At 51.6% G+C, this 13,976-nt stretch overlaps 1 protein-coding gene across 8 annotated transcripts in view; it reads left to right on the top strand.

Moving 5' to 3' along the window:
• The window catches only part of DLG5 (discs large MAGUK scaffold protein 5), a 139,251-nt gene that overhangs the window by 88,387 nt on the left and 36,888 nt on the right, over positions 1–13,976 (top strand). For 7 of the 8 annotated variants that reach the window (XR_008699087.1, XR_008699083.1, XM_055537299.1 and 4 more), the window contains exons 9-18: positions 1,662–1,787; positions 3,971–4,103; positions 4,534–4,661; positions 5,651–5,826; positions 6,163–6,266; positions 8,158–8,250; positions 9,614–10,633; positions 11,455–11,578; positions 11,920–12,061; positions 13,323–13,435. Coding sequence is in view for 6 of the 8 variants with exons in the window: in XM_055537299.1 (XP_055393274.1) it covers positions 1,662–1,787; positions 3,971–4,103; positions 4,534–4,661; positions 5,651–5,826; positions 6,163–6,266; positions 8,158–8,250; positions 9,614–10,633; positions 11,455–11,578; positions 11,920–12,061; positions 13,323–13,435 (2,159 nt within the window). In the remaining 2 variants the exon portion in view is untranslated. The remainder of the gene's footprint in view (positions 1–1,661; positions 1,788–3,970; positions 4,104–4,533; positions 4,662–5,650; positions 5,827–6,162; positions 6,267–8,157; positions 8,251–9,613; positions 10,634–11,454; positions 11,579–11,919; positions 12,062–13,322; positions 13,436–13,976) is intronic. The other variant, XM_055537303.1, reaches the window with a different exon arrangement.

Raw genomic sequence — 13,976 nt, 5'->3', positions numbered from 1 at the left:
AAATGCATTCTTTTTTTTAAACTTTGTATTTTGTGTTGGGGTGTAGCTGCTTAACAAACAACGTGGTGGTAGTTTCAGGTGAACAGCGAAGGGACTCAGCTGTCCATACACATGTATCCACTCTCCCCCAGACCTCCCTCCCATCCAGGCTGGCACAGCACACTGAGCGCAGTTCCCTGTGCTACACAGTCGGTCCCTGATGGTTATCCATTTTAAATATGGCGTTGTGTACATGTCCATCCCAAACTCTCTAACTTTCCCTTCCGTTCGTCCTTCCCCTCCCCACCCAGCAACCATAGGTTCATTGTGTAACTCTGTAAGTTTCTCTCTCTTTCTATTTGGTAAGTAAATTCATTTGTATCACAGAACTCCATTCTTACAGGCAGTATTCATTGGTTGCTGACAACCGATGGTCCCTTGAGCTTTAAGGAGACCCTGGGAGAGAAATAGCCTTTGAGGCTCCTGGGCACATGTGATGCCTGTGAGGGGGCCAAGCAACGTCATGGGACAGGGCAATGGGGGAAGGGAGATGCATGAACAGTGAACCCCGTGGGGGTGTGCAGGGAACTGGGGGGCAGGTAGGGAGGTCTCCCCAGGAAGCATGGCATTCGAGCTAGAACTTAAGCTTGAGTGGCATTTTTTCTAAATGGAGAAGGGGGATGGGTGCTGCAGCCTGAGGGACCATCATGAACAAAGGTGGTTGGTGAACTCAGGGCAGGCCTGGGACTGGGTGTGGCATGAGTGGGGTGCACACTTACAGAGGCAATAGGAGAAGCGGCTGACAGGGCTCCTGAGGACAGGTGGTGAGCACCTCTGAAGGGAAGCCCTTGAGTGTAGACTTGGACCTTAGCCTGGAGTAAAGCCAGGAGAGGCCCTAGTGGCGTGGTGTTGCTGGTGATGACTGAGAACCTGGTCACTGAGACGTTTTGTAACTTGTGGCCGTTTGGAGAGACAGATGTACTCTGGGCTGCTCGGGAGATGAAGAAGGTTCAGGGTTGGAGGGGACTTGGGGCCATTGAGAGGTAGGGACCTGCCCACTCAGGGTCCATCCGGTGGCAGGATGCAGTTCTGGAGGTGGCACAGAGCGCAGACTCCCCTGCTGCTGGGTCACCTGTCCCCACCTCCTGTCTGACTGACCAAGCTGATCCTGGGATCCCAGAGGCCACACGTTTGTTAGAGACTTTTTAAGCCTACACTTTCTACCTGCATAGGGCTCGGGCTGCAGAGATGCCTAAGACATGATTTCTGTCCAAATGGGGGGCTCCATCTAGTTGTGGGGTGGAGGGCAACTCTAGAAAAACCTGCATGAAGCATGCGGTTGGTGCTGGAGCACCGGGCCTTGCCAGATGGGCTGGGAGTGGGAGCATGGTGTTTGACCTCAGGTACACTGAGGCTGAAACTGTGGGATGAACACTGGACTGCAGAATGAGATGCTTGTTGCCTGGTAACCATGGGGTTGTCCCCTCTGCCAGGTCCAAGGTGTCCCCTCTGACCCTGCGTGGGATTGGCCCGGGAGGTCTTGTCTCTAAACTCTCAAGCACTCCTCCCATGCATCAGGCATCCAGGGTGTTCAGGAGCATGGGCTGCAAGCTTCACTGCAGGCCATGAGTCCTCCACCCCCTGCTCCTCACAGTGACCTTGCCCTTTGCCCCTTCTGTCAGGACGCTCTGTGACAACCTGAGGCGGGAGCGGGACCGGGCAGTGAGTGAGCTGGCTGAGGCCCTGCGCAGCCTGGACGACACTCGCAAACAGAAGAACGATGTCAGCCGGGAGCTGAAGGAGCTCAAGTATGCTGGGGTGGGCACTGCTGGGATGAGCTGGCACCCGGGGAGCACAGGGCCCCCTACCTCCAGGGCACAGCAGCCCCATGGGCAGGCCTGGCCGCCGGTCCCCTTTCTTGGTCAGTCCATAAAATGTGTCCCAGGGTTGCCTCTACGTTGAGAGTTGATTAGAAATCCTCAGACCAGCACAGAAGTGGCAGCGGCCCTTTGGTGAGCCTATGGGGTGGACGGGCACCGTGTGCACAGGGGCATCGGAAGGAAGGCCCCTGCCCCGGGCAGTCTGCTGGGGGACGGGCAAGCACGTGTTGTCCATTCATTCCCTCTCTCCCTCCCTCGTTCACTCGCCAACTCAGCAAGGATTTGCAAGGTACCTGTTCTTTGTGGACCAGGCCCTGGGGGAGGCACAAGCCATCAGTCTCTGTGGGGCTCGCAGCACACGGAGACGGACCCAAGGCAGGGCCATCTGAGAGACCAGTATGCGAGGGGACAGAAAGATGACAGATTGTGAAGCAGCGTTTGAAGGTGGTTGTTACTACCACTCCAGTCTACTCTGCCTGTGCTGTGTGGGGCGTCAGACACTAGATCACAGCGCTGCTCCAGGGACGTCACTTCAGACTTGGTGGCCCCTCCCAGTGTATAGAAAATACAAAGATCCAAGCTGAAAAACAGAAACTGGCAGATCCCAACAGCCATCATTGCAGTTCAGAACAGGAACCAGACTCTGTAGTTGAGAAGCAGTGGCTGTCTCTCTGTTCGTGAGACCTCCCAACCTGATAGGGTGGTGAGAAGCTAGTGAGTCTGCAAGCCTCGCACATTCAAGTGAAGTCTTCCACAAGTGGGTGACTGCTTCCCCTTCCTCCCTGTTCAACAGCACCTCTTAACAGGAGACAAACAGCTTCATTTGCTTAATGAAAACCCAGAAGCCCTGGGGCTTAAGCACTCTAAGAAAATCCCAGAGGTTAAGAGGCAAAAAGGCAGGTTCTCCAGGGCCCCAGTCTGGATCTAGCAAGTGGTAGAATCAAATTAGGGCAAAGCCTGGAGCCCTGGGGGCTTGAGCATGGGAAGAGGTTTTGCGCAGTAATTGAGCCAGAGTTGCCTGGAACTTTTGAGGAATGTCAGGTTCCGTTTGTGTGTTTGTTCAGCACATTTGTATTTGCGCCTTCTCTGTGCTAAGTTCTCTTAACTGGTGGGATGCAGGCAAGGGACTTGCTGCTGCTGCCCAGGAAGCCCCCCGTCTGCAGAAGCATCAGCCTTACATGGTGGGTGAGAGCTGAGCCACGTGCAGTGAACGCGCAGCAGGAGTGTGTCAGGGCAGTAATGGTGAATTCGGAAGGTCATCTGGGCCCAGGTTTTAGGAAGAAGGATGTTACTAGGGAAGATTACAAGGTTTCTGAGTCTTTTTTTCGTCCTCTTCCCTGGGTCTTTCTGAGAGCTAAAGCTTTTTATTTCGATCAAATCCAATGTATTGATTTTTTTAAAAAACTTTTAATGGATTATGTTATGTCTGAAAAACCCTTAATCTATTTTAGATCTCAAAGATTTTCTCCTACACTTTCCTTCTAAAAGTTTTATAGTTCTACATTCAAATCTATGATAGATCGTGAGTTAATCTTTACGTAAGGTATGGGCTTTAGGTTGAGAGTCTGTTGCCGTGATGTCTACTTGCTCCAGCATCCTTAGTTGAAGACGGTGCTTTCTTTGTGGAACTGCTTCTGTACCTTTTGTACTTTGTGGAGCTGATTCTGGGTCTTCTCTTCTGTTCCATTGATCCATGTCTCTGTCTTCCTGGCAGTTCCACACAGCCTTGATTTCTGTAGCTGTATAAGTCTTGAAATCAAGTAGAATGATCCCTCCCATTTTATTCTTCATTTTAAAAATTGGTTTAGTCATTCTAATTCCTTGCCTTTCCATATACATTTTAGAATAGTCTTGGCTACAGAAAGTCTTACTGGCATTTCTATCAGAATTGCATTAAACCCCTACCTAGATAAGTTTGGGGCAAATTTCTGAGACTTAAAAACTATGAAAACCCACTGATTCAGGAAGCTTTGACCTGACCCTTGGATTTATTAGGAAGCTGGTGTGTAGTGTGAGGGAGATGGGCATGGTCCACCTCGTTTCCCAGTGGACTCGGCTGGGATGCTTTGCCTCCCAGAGGGCCATTGCCATGACTCTCTCTTCGTCCGCAGGGAGCAGATGGAATCCCAGTTGGAAAAGGAGGCCCGGTTCCGGCAGCTGATGGCCCACAGCTCGCACGACTCGGCCATCGACACAGACTCTATGGAGTGGGAGACAGAAGTGGTGGAGTTTGAAAGGGAGACGGTAAACTGCCCGCAGGTCTTTTTCTCCCCAGCTCTCCTCAACATGCAGGCTTGGGACGGAAGTGAGAGGGTGGCCGGCCCTCTCGCAGTGCCCTCCAGTTTCATGGCTGCTAGTTGGGAGGTCAGCTTTTCCTCCCAGGGTGCAGATGCATCCTTTGCCGGCACTTGTCCAAGCCAGGTGGCAGCCGCAGCTTGGCCTCCTGTGTCCCCCGGCAGATGCTGGCAGCGTGTGGAGAGCAGAGCACGAGGGGCTGTGTGTCTGCAGTGGCAGAGAGGGGTGGATCACAGCTGCTCAGAGCTTTCATCCTGGGGACCAAGTGCCCCATCAGAGTGAAGGTTCAACCCTCGCATTGGAGTGAGTGGCCAGAGGTGTGAGAGCCAAGTGTTTCTCATCACTGCTTCAAGTGAGCTGTTGCTGCTGTTCTTGACAGGAGGATATTGACTTGAAAGCACTTGGGTTCGATATGGCAGAAGGTGTGAATGAGCCTTGTTTGCCGGGGGACTGTGGCATATTTGTCACCAAAGTGGACAAAGGAAGCATTGCTGATGGCCGCTTACGGTAAGTGTAAGGACCCCAGCTCTGGAGGGGAGGGGGTAGTTTCCCTTTGACCTAACACAGAGGACCTGGAGAGCCAGGTGACATTGATAAGATACTTCTTTTTTAAGAAAATTACTTTTGGCTGTGCTGGCTCTTCATTGCTGCGCAGCCTTTCTCTAGTTGCAGCGAGCAGGGGATACTCTGATTGTGCTGTGGAGGCCGCTCATTGCAGTGGCTTCTCGCGTTGCCGGGCACAGGCTGTAGGGCACGTGGGCTCGGTGGGTGTAGTTCCCGGGCTCTAGAGCACAGGCGCAAGAGTTGGGGCTTGCAGGCTTGGTAATTGCACGGCATGTGGGATCTTCATGGATCAGGGATCCAACATTTTGTCTCCTGCATTGACACGTGGGTTCTTTCCCACTGAGCCACCAGGGAGACCACCAGCTGGCATTTAAATGAACGCATCCCAGGATCTGGGGGGCTCTTAGAAGCAACCCGAAGCTTGCAGGTTCAACTGTTAACCCTGTTCTTAAAGGACATACTGACTCCAAATTGCCCCTGAATCTGATCTTTCTCCTTTTGCTTCTGTGTGTTAAAGGGGGCTCAGGTGGTGTGTGTGAGAGTCTAGAATATGCATGGCTTGCTCATCCCATGACATAGTAATGATAATAATTAGCACCTACATAGTGCTTGTTGACTGCTAAGTTCACTTTATATAATTCATTAACCTTTACAATTCCATGAGGCAGGTGCTTGTTGCCCCCATTTTACAAATGAGAACCCTGAGGCCTAGAGGGGCTACGTCACACTGCCAGTAAGTTGTAGCGCTTGGATTTGAACCCAGGCTGCAACATCCATAAGGTTAACTACTCTACTCTCTTGGAAGAGGAAATCTTTCTGAATGTGTTTGTGGGGTACCTGCTTTCTGGTGTTCTGCTCCCGAGAAGGAGCAACAGGCATTCCCCTGGTCCCAAGGCTTTCTCAGGCAGTGACCTGGCTGTGCCCCTCCTCAGGGTCAATGACTGGCTGCTGAGAATCAACGACGTGGACCTCATCAACAAGGACAAGAAGCAGGCCATCAAGGCACTTCTCAATGGGGAGGGGGCCATCAACATGGTCGTGCGTCGGAGGAAGTCCCTGGGTGGGAAGGTGGTCACACCACTGCACATCAACCTGAGCGGGCATAAAGGTAGGGACCGTGGAGATGGATAGGGTACCCTTTCTTGTGTAGAGAAGGTGCGTGTGTTTTCAAGCGTACCTTATTCCCAGAACAAGGTATCACAGTGTGTGTGCTTCCCGCCAGGGGACCATCTGGGTCTTGTGTCTTGCTGTGACTGACTGTTTGATTCACTAGACCAGACATGATCAGGCCCCTGGATGGTCTGACCTGGTTGGGGTGCTGAGATGGATAGTTCATAGTCTGCCAACGTCCCTTTTATAAGTTGATCTCACAAAGATGAGGGGAGACAGCCAGAGGGCCGTTTGACCCTGGCGGGGGTTAACTGTGGGCCTCTGTGGTTTGCAGACAGTGGCATCAGTCTCGAGAATGGAGTGTATGCTGCCGCCGTGGTGCCTGGAAGCCCGGCTGCCAAGGAGGGGTCCCTTGCCGTGGGAGACAGGATCGTGGCTGTAAGTCTTGGGAACTCTTTCCCCAGTTCTAGACTCCCTGTCTCCCAGTTCCCACCCTGATGGCAACCACTTTTAACAATTCATTGTGTTTTTCTCTCCAAAACACTCAAAACTTATATCTCCCACTTTATTTTTTTGAAGCAACACATGTTTATAATCTTACAGTTTAAGCTCCCACTTTTTTTTTTTAAACTTCAGATGTGGTCATAATATAGTGTGCTACTGCTAACCTTGCTTTTTATTTTTAACAGCATGCCTTGAGGTTCTTCCAGATTTACATCTTTAAATCTGGTCTTTTCAATAAACTTCATGTTCTGTAGTGGTTGTTGAGCCAGTCCCCTGATGCACGGTCAGGACATTTTTGCTTCTATAGCAGTGCTGCGTGGCCACTGCTGTGTCTTGCCATGGGGTGTAGTTCTAGGGGGTGGAATTGCTGGATCATAGGCTGTAAGCATTTATCCTGTGACGTGACCTTTCTCCATGTGCTCCAAGGAAGCTGTGGCCTTTTCAGTCTCATCTTCAGTGTTTGGGGTAGCTTGTTATGTCACATCTTTGCCAGTGTTTTTTCAGATTTGGGGGCAAGCTAGAGTTTGAAAGCAATATGGCCATTGTGAAAATTTTTAAGATGTAGGAAAGTTATAAAGAAAAACAAAACCAACCAAATTAATCTACCGTCCCAAGATAAAAACCAAAAAAATTAATCTACCACTCCAAGATAATCACTCTGAATATATATTTTTAAGTTTTGATTTTCAGATAATTGCTGAGATAATTCAGTTGTGATATTAAGTAATATTTAAAAAGTTGCAAAGATAATACAGAAAGGTGGTCCTGTATCCGCATCCTCTAGTTATGGCAGTTGGCTGCGTCTTATGTAACTGTGGTATCAAAACCAGACAGTAGATGCGGGCACAGGGTCTATGCATAGATTTCTGTTGTTCTATCACATTTTAGATTAAGGGAAAAAAACCAAGATATAGAACTGTCCAATACTGCAAAGATCTCCCTCATGTTAACATTTATTTATTTGTTTTTATAATTCTGTCTTTTAATTGATTGATGATTGCTTTACAATATTGGTTTGATTTCTGTCATACTTCAAAATGAATTACCCTTTATATTAACCTCCACAGTCCTCAGCATGTTCCACCCCCCACCCCCTGTCATAACTCTGGCAACTAATTTGTTCTCCAGCTCCATAATTCTGTCATTTGGAGGATATTGTGTAAGTAGAATTTAGAGTATGTGCCCATTTGAGATGGCCTTTTTCACTTGGCTTTATGCTGTGAGCTCTCACGTGGTTGGCTGTGCTGATGGAATGGTCCGTGATGCCGAGGAGTGCTCCATCAAGAGCACTACCCCATATCACTGGTCATCTACTGGGTATACACTTTTAAAAAGGATTGGAATGAGTCTGAGAGGGATGTGGCCAGAGACTCAGGTGTATGGGGTTGTGGGAGTCTTTGTGATGATACTTGGTGTCACGTGGTTCCTCTGTGGTCTCCCACACCGTGATCTCATTTTCAGTCTCCTCCCACTCCTCGGGGGTCAAACATGTTTTTCTTCCTTTTTGCGTGTGAAGGAGTTCTGAGCCGTGGTCCAGCATCACACAGCAGGAAGCAGCAGGGGTGGGATGCTCCCTGGGACCCCTGGAATTCTGGTCCCAGCCAGACAAGTCCCATCCTCAGAGCACTCTTAAGGCTGTGTATTTCATTTGCTTCAGAAGCCCCATAACTGGACTTTGAGGGCCTTACTGGCGAGGGGCTTTCTCTCCTTTGCCAGCTCCAGACATGGGCACCTTACATAACCAGGCCCACTGTCCAGCATGGGTCAGCAGCTGGGCAGAACCCCTGGCCTGGCACGAGCCTGATGGGCTCTTTGTTGGCTCTAGATCAATGGCATTGCACTGGACAACAAGTCTCTGAACGAGTGTGAGTCTCTGCTGCGGAGCTGCCAGGACTCCCTGACCCTGTCCCTCCTGAAGGTAAGGGCCCCACTCTGCACTGGCTCTGCTCTCTCTGTCTGGGGCGGGCAGAGCCTCAGCTCCGTGTACCTGAGCTGCTTTTCCACATCACTGGGATCCTTGGGGAAAAAGTCTTGATTTCTAAGTCTAGGGTGTACACTAACCCTGACTGGATCCTGGTTTAAAAACCAAAAACAAACAAACAACCCAGCTCTGAAGGATATTTGGATCTGGACTGGATAATTAGGTGATCTTAGGAAATTTTTACTTTTCCTGGGTATGATAATGGTGTTGAGATTATATAGGAGAATGGCTTCATTTGCGGGAAAGGCATGTTGAAGTTGTTAGGGTGAAATGTCATAATATTTGTAACTTATTTGCAAATGTTCTGCAGGGTAAATAGGTATAGACAATTTGGCAAAATATTGTTGAATCTAAATGGATTTAAGGGCATTTGATGTGCTTTCCTGTCAACTTTTCTAAGAAGGCTGGAAATAGGCTCATCTACTTCATTAAGAGATATTTTAAAGTATTATTTAAAAATTAATAGACTTTTAGGGGAGCAGTTTTGGGTTTATAGAAAAGTTATGTTAGTACAGAGAGTTCTCATATTATCCCTCTGTTTCTCCTGTTCATTTTGTGTCAGTGGGGGTACATTTGTTGCCACTGATGAGCCAGTATTCATACATTAGTATTAACTGAAGTGTTCAGTTGACATGAGGATTCGCTTTTGGAGAATGTTCTGTGGGTTGGGACAAGTGTATAAGGACATATATCCACCAGCACACTACCGTAGAGAATAATCTAACTGCTCTGAAGATCCTCTGGGCTTCACCTATCCATTCCCCTCCTCCCCTGTAATCTTTGGCAGCCTCTGATCTTTTTACTATCTTTGTAGTTTTGTGTTTTCCAAAATGTCATATAGCTGGACTCTGTAGCATTTTCAGATTGGCTTCTTTCAGTTCGTAATATGCATTTAAGGTTCCCTGAGTGTCTTCTCGTGGCCTGATAGGTTGTTTCTTTTTATCGCTGAATAATATGCCATTGCCTTGGCATACTGTAAGAAATATCTTTAAGAATGAAGTTTTTACATTTTTGTTTAATCATTTAAAAAATTAGGCAGAACACAGTACAAATGATTTCAGAAAACGCTCAAACCAGGGAACTTTGTGTCTCTCATGTGGGTTCATAGCGGCCAGGCTGTAAGCAGGCCTCACCCACGGCGAGGCGTGCACCTGTACACCTGTCCGTCTGTCCGACTTTGGGGTGTGTGTGGCCCATTCCCTACCATGGCTTTACCTCCAGGGATGTTTTTTTGGTGACAGCTCCAGGTCCTGTCGTCTCACCCGCTCTCTTCCTCACTCCTTTGCAACCCCCTACTTAGGTGTTCCCTCAGAGCACCTCGTGGAGCGGCCAGAATATCTTTGAAAACATCAAGGACTCTGATAAGATGCTGAGCTACCGAGCCCATGGCCCAGAGGTCCAGGCTCAGAATAAACGGAATTTGATGCAGCACAACAACTCCACGCAGACAGACATCTTCTACGCGGACAAGCTGGAAGACAGGAAGGAGTTGGGCCCCCCAGGAGGCAGCAGCTCCTTCCTGCACAAGCCGTTCCCCGGGGGACCCTTCTCCGTCTCTCCCCAGGCTTGTCCCAGCGCGTCTGAGCGCAGCCTGAGCTCCTTCCGCTCGGATGCCTCGGGGGAGCGTGGCTATGGGCCGGCAGATATGCGCAGCCGGCGGCCGCTGCTGCCCTTCGAGACTGAGGTGGGCCCCTGTGGGGCGGCGGAGGCCCCCCTGGACAAGGCAGAGCCTGACAACGCCCACAGCGGTGGGACCTGGCCCAAGGCTGTGCTCAGCTCCGTGGCGGGGCCCGAGAAGCTCTCTGTTTACAGGAAGCCAAAGCAAAGAAAATCTATCTTTGACCCAAACACTTTCAAACGCCCCCAGACGCCCCCCAAAATAGACTACTTGCTCCCAGGCTCTGGGCCTGCCCATTCCCCCTTGCCCTCCAAGAGGGTGGGACCTCTGACGCCCCCAAAACCTCCCAGGAGGGGTGACTCCATTAAGTTCCAGCACAAGCTGGAAACCAGTTCTGAGTCAGAGGCCACTCTGGTGGGCAGCTCCCCGTCCACCAGCCCCCCGAGCGCCCTGCCCCCTGACATGGACCCTGGGGATCCCATGCACGCCTCACCCCCTCGCAAGGCCAGGGTCCGCATCGCTTCAAGTTACTGCCCTGAAGGGGACAGGGACTCTTCCTACCTGCCAGCCAAGAAGTCCTGTGACGAGGACCTCACCTCCCAGAAGGTAGAGGAGCTGGGGCAGAAGCGCCGCCGGCCCAAGTCCGCGCCCATCATTCGGCCTAAGCTCGCTCCAGTCGTGATCCCTGCTCAATTCCTGGAGGTGGTGCTTGACCCGGGGTGGATTAGGGCCAGCTGGAGGAGGGTGGGGCAGTGGGCTGTGAGCACTCCATGAAGAGGCCCGTGCTCGCCTGTACCGGTGTCCCCCAGCTCAGGCTTAACCCTGGCTCCTCTATTTTAGCTCTCAGCACCTGCCTGGGGGTGGGGGTAGTGAGTAGATGCCAACAGGAAGCAGACTCCCTTAGGAGACTGGAATGTCCCCTGAGGCTTGCATGATGGTGGTAACATGATGCCAGGAGAGGAGCACCATCTTGGGTGTGGGCTGTGGTTTGCTTATCTAGCAAGAAGCTTTTGAACTTTTACAATGGAACTGGGTGGTAGGGACCTACCTTGAAGAGCCTAGGGAGACAATATAGCACATGTGAATCTGTTAGCTGGCAGCAGGACAGGTGAGTTTTTGCAGGTGCTGTGGTCATTTCTAGGAGGGAGAGATGGCTATGAGCAGGAGAACAAATCTATGCTTCTCTTGGCAGACACAGAGCTTCACGTGGCTGGGCAAGTCATGTGGAGTTGTTATAGACTTGTGCCTGAGGCATACATGTGTTCTACTTTCTATACACAAAATCTGTTTCTTTGAAAGAACAGATTCTTTCTCTGTGGTTTTCTTCCAAAGTATTTTTGAAGGAAGTTCTACTCTTCCAGATGTGTTAAGACAACATGAATGAATAACGAGCTAGGAACTCTCCCAGGTGTCACTGCATGTGTCCAAGTGGGAGAAGCTAGGTCGTAAAGGACAGAAGTTGCTTGCCGGTGCCCATGTGTTTCCCTGTTTCCAGCCACTACCTCTTGCCTTTGGTTCTGCAGGAGCAGAAGTGCACCCCGGCCAGTGGAGAGCTCTCCCCAGATGTCCAGGAGTGGGCCCCTTACTCTCCTGGACATTCCAGCCGGCACAGCAACCCTCCGTGCTACCCCAGCAGGGCGTCTGTGGGTGAGCTGGCAGGGCAGGGCTGGGGAGGAGGGTCGACGTGGGTGGGCTCACAAGGCCACCCGGCCTCAGGGAGAGTGGAGACGGTCGTTTCAGGGAGCTGCTGCATGTCCTCAACAGAGCAGTCCAAAAGATTTAGCAGTTGCTGACCTACCTCGAGTGTTTCGTCTTGTATCAGTGACATTTTTTAGCTTTTCAGAGCGTTTTCTGTCCATGGCAGTCTGGGAAATAGGCAGCATTGAGGAGAGTTCTCCTGCTTTATGATGGAGAAGGGCCAGATGCTTGCATAGGTCCGGGGCTAGCTGGGTGTTGCGGGGCAGATGTCTCACCCCACCCGTTTCCAGGCACAGTGCCCCGGAGTATGGCCCCGAGCACTGTGAGCTCCGTCCTGAGGAACCCCATCTACACCGTGCGCAGCCACAGGGTCGGCCCTTGCAGCTCTCCACCCATCCCCAGAGAGGTTGGCTCCCACGGGCTGCATCCCAGGTATGTGAGGCTGCCCGTGCTTCCCTGAACCCCAGCCATCCCAGCCTACCTGGGCTAAAGCCACTGTACGCAGAGGGGCTCTGTATGGGGAAGGGACTTGGTAGAGTAGCACTGGGACCCCAGGGAAAGTAAACTTTAAGGTCGCTCTCTTCATTTACCAACACGGAGCTTGAAAAGGTATTTATAGGAAGATGGTAGTGATGGCAGGTGATAACTGAGTGCCAGGCAGTATGCTCGTACGTTTATAAGCATCATCTCACTTGATTGCTATAGCAACCTTACTCTTAACTGTCTTGGTTTGATAGATGAGAATGGAGCCTTAAAAACTGAATAGATTGATGCAAGATCACTCATTGCTTCAGTTACTTGACAGATTTTAAGATTTTAATTGATCATCTACTACATGCCACGGACTGTGATAGTTCTTTATAGTGGAAAATTAAGCAGATAAACTTCCTCTCCTATGGCATTTGTGTTCAAGTGGTGGGGGTGGGGGGCGGGTGTTAAAAAAAAAAAAAAAAAAAAAGAGAACAGAACCACTCAGATCAGATGGTGCTGAGTGACCTTGAAGACCCTAAAATGTCAACAGATTAGGCTGTGAGAAGTTAGATTGGGCCGTGGGGAGGACCCCATGCAGGGGGATGCTGCCATGACCAGAGGGGCAAGAAGAGGCCAGTCGCACAGGACTTGGGGAGGAGCTTCTGGGAAGGAGGGCCGTGGGTGCTGCAGCCCAGGTGTCTGAGACAGAGGTGATGGGCTCGAGGGACAGAGTAGGAGAGCCTGGGAAAGAGATGGTGAGTCAGGAGGAAGGCACAAACCCTGTAGGGTTTTATCCTGAGTGCAGTGAAGACCACTGGAAGGCTGCAAGCACTGACGAGATGGAGTCTCACAGCTAGAGGAGGTCCCTGTTGGGCCTCCCCGCAGGCCAGCCCTGACCTGGGCTATGTCGTCTCCCCGCCCTCCGCTCTCCAGTCTCCTGGGAGGGCTTTCCTGAGGGAGGTGCAGGACTCTGTCCTCGGTGCCTTCCAGCTTCGCCCTGCCCACCTTCTGCAGGATTCAGGCCTTCTGCAGTCCCTTCTGCCTGGTCCTGGCCCGGGGCTTGCAGGGCCCTCTGTGCATGGCTGTGGGTGGTCACTGTCCTCAGCTGCCCGGGAGCGGCTTCTGGGTTGCTTTGAGCTGGCAGAGGGCCTCGGGAAAGCCAGTCACTTGGTCCCATCCTGGTCTTCCTCCCGAGCTCCTCCCCTGTCTGCTTCTCACACAGTGTCCAGCACCAGGGCCGCCTCAGCCTGGACCTGAGCCCCAGGGCCTGCAGCGACTGCTCTGACATGAGAGCCTCCCACGGGTCCAACTCCCTGCCCTCCAGCGCCCGCCTCGGTAAGTACGCTACTGGAGCCTTCTCGCCGGAGCAGGCACCAGCCTTCCTTTGCATCCACACCCTCATGCCCAGACCTCCTGGTGGCCCCTCTCCTGACCTGGGGCCGAGGCTGACTCCATTCTGCACCCAGAGCCCTTTCCTGTGGCCTTCCTGCAGCTTCCCACGGTGGCCATGCAGTTGCTCTGATGACCTCTAGCCCCGGAGCCCTGCTCACTACCCTGAGGTCATTCTGGGGGATGTTGCGTCGCTGTTCAGAGAATGCCACCTGGAGTCGAGCCTGACAGTTATCCCAGAAGGGCACTCATGTGGGGCTGCTTCCAGCCTTGTGGAGACAAGGCCACAGTGACCTCTGTCACCTGGGTTACTGTCTGCTCGGGGCTAGAGCCAGACTTGATACCGTTCTGCGGCAGCCTCCCCCTGCACAGATTATTCACATGCTGGGGACTGAGCGTCTGCTTTCCCTGACGGTCCCACGTTGAGGCGCCCCCAGGGACAAATGGCCGGGCCCGCTTACTTCTGTGTAACCGTGTGTCTTTCCTG

Source organism: Bubalus kerabau, chromosome 1, assembly GCF_029407905.1.
Source record: "Bubalus kerabau isolate K-KA32 ecotype Philippines breed swamp buffalo chromosome 1, PCC_UOA_SB_1v2, whole genome shotgun sequence".
In the NCBI taxonomy this organism is placed as follows: Eukaryota; Metazoa; Chordata; class Mammalia; order Artiodactyla; family Bovidae; genus Bubalus; species Bubalus kerabau.
The sequence above is the reverse complement of the archived record's forward strand: the minus strand, read 5'-3'. Positions and strand labels throughout refer to the sequence as shown.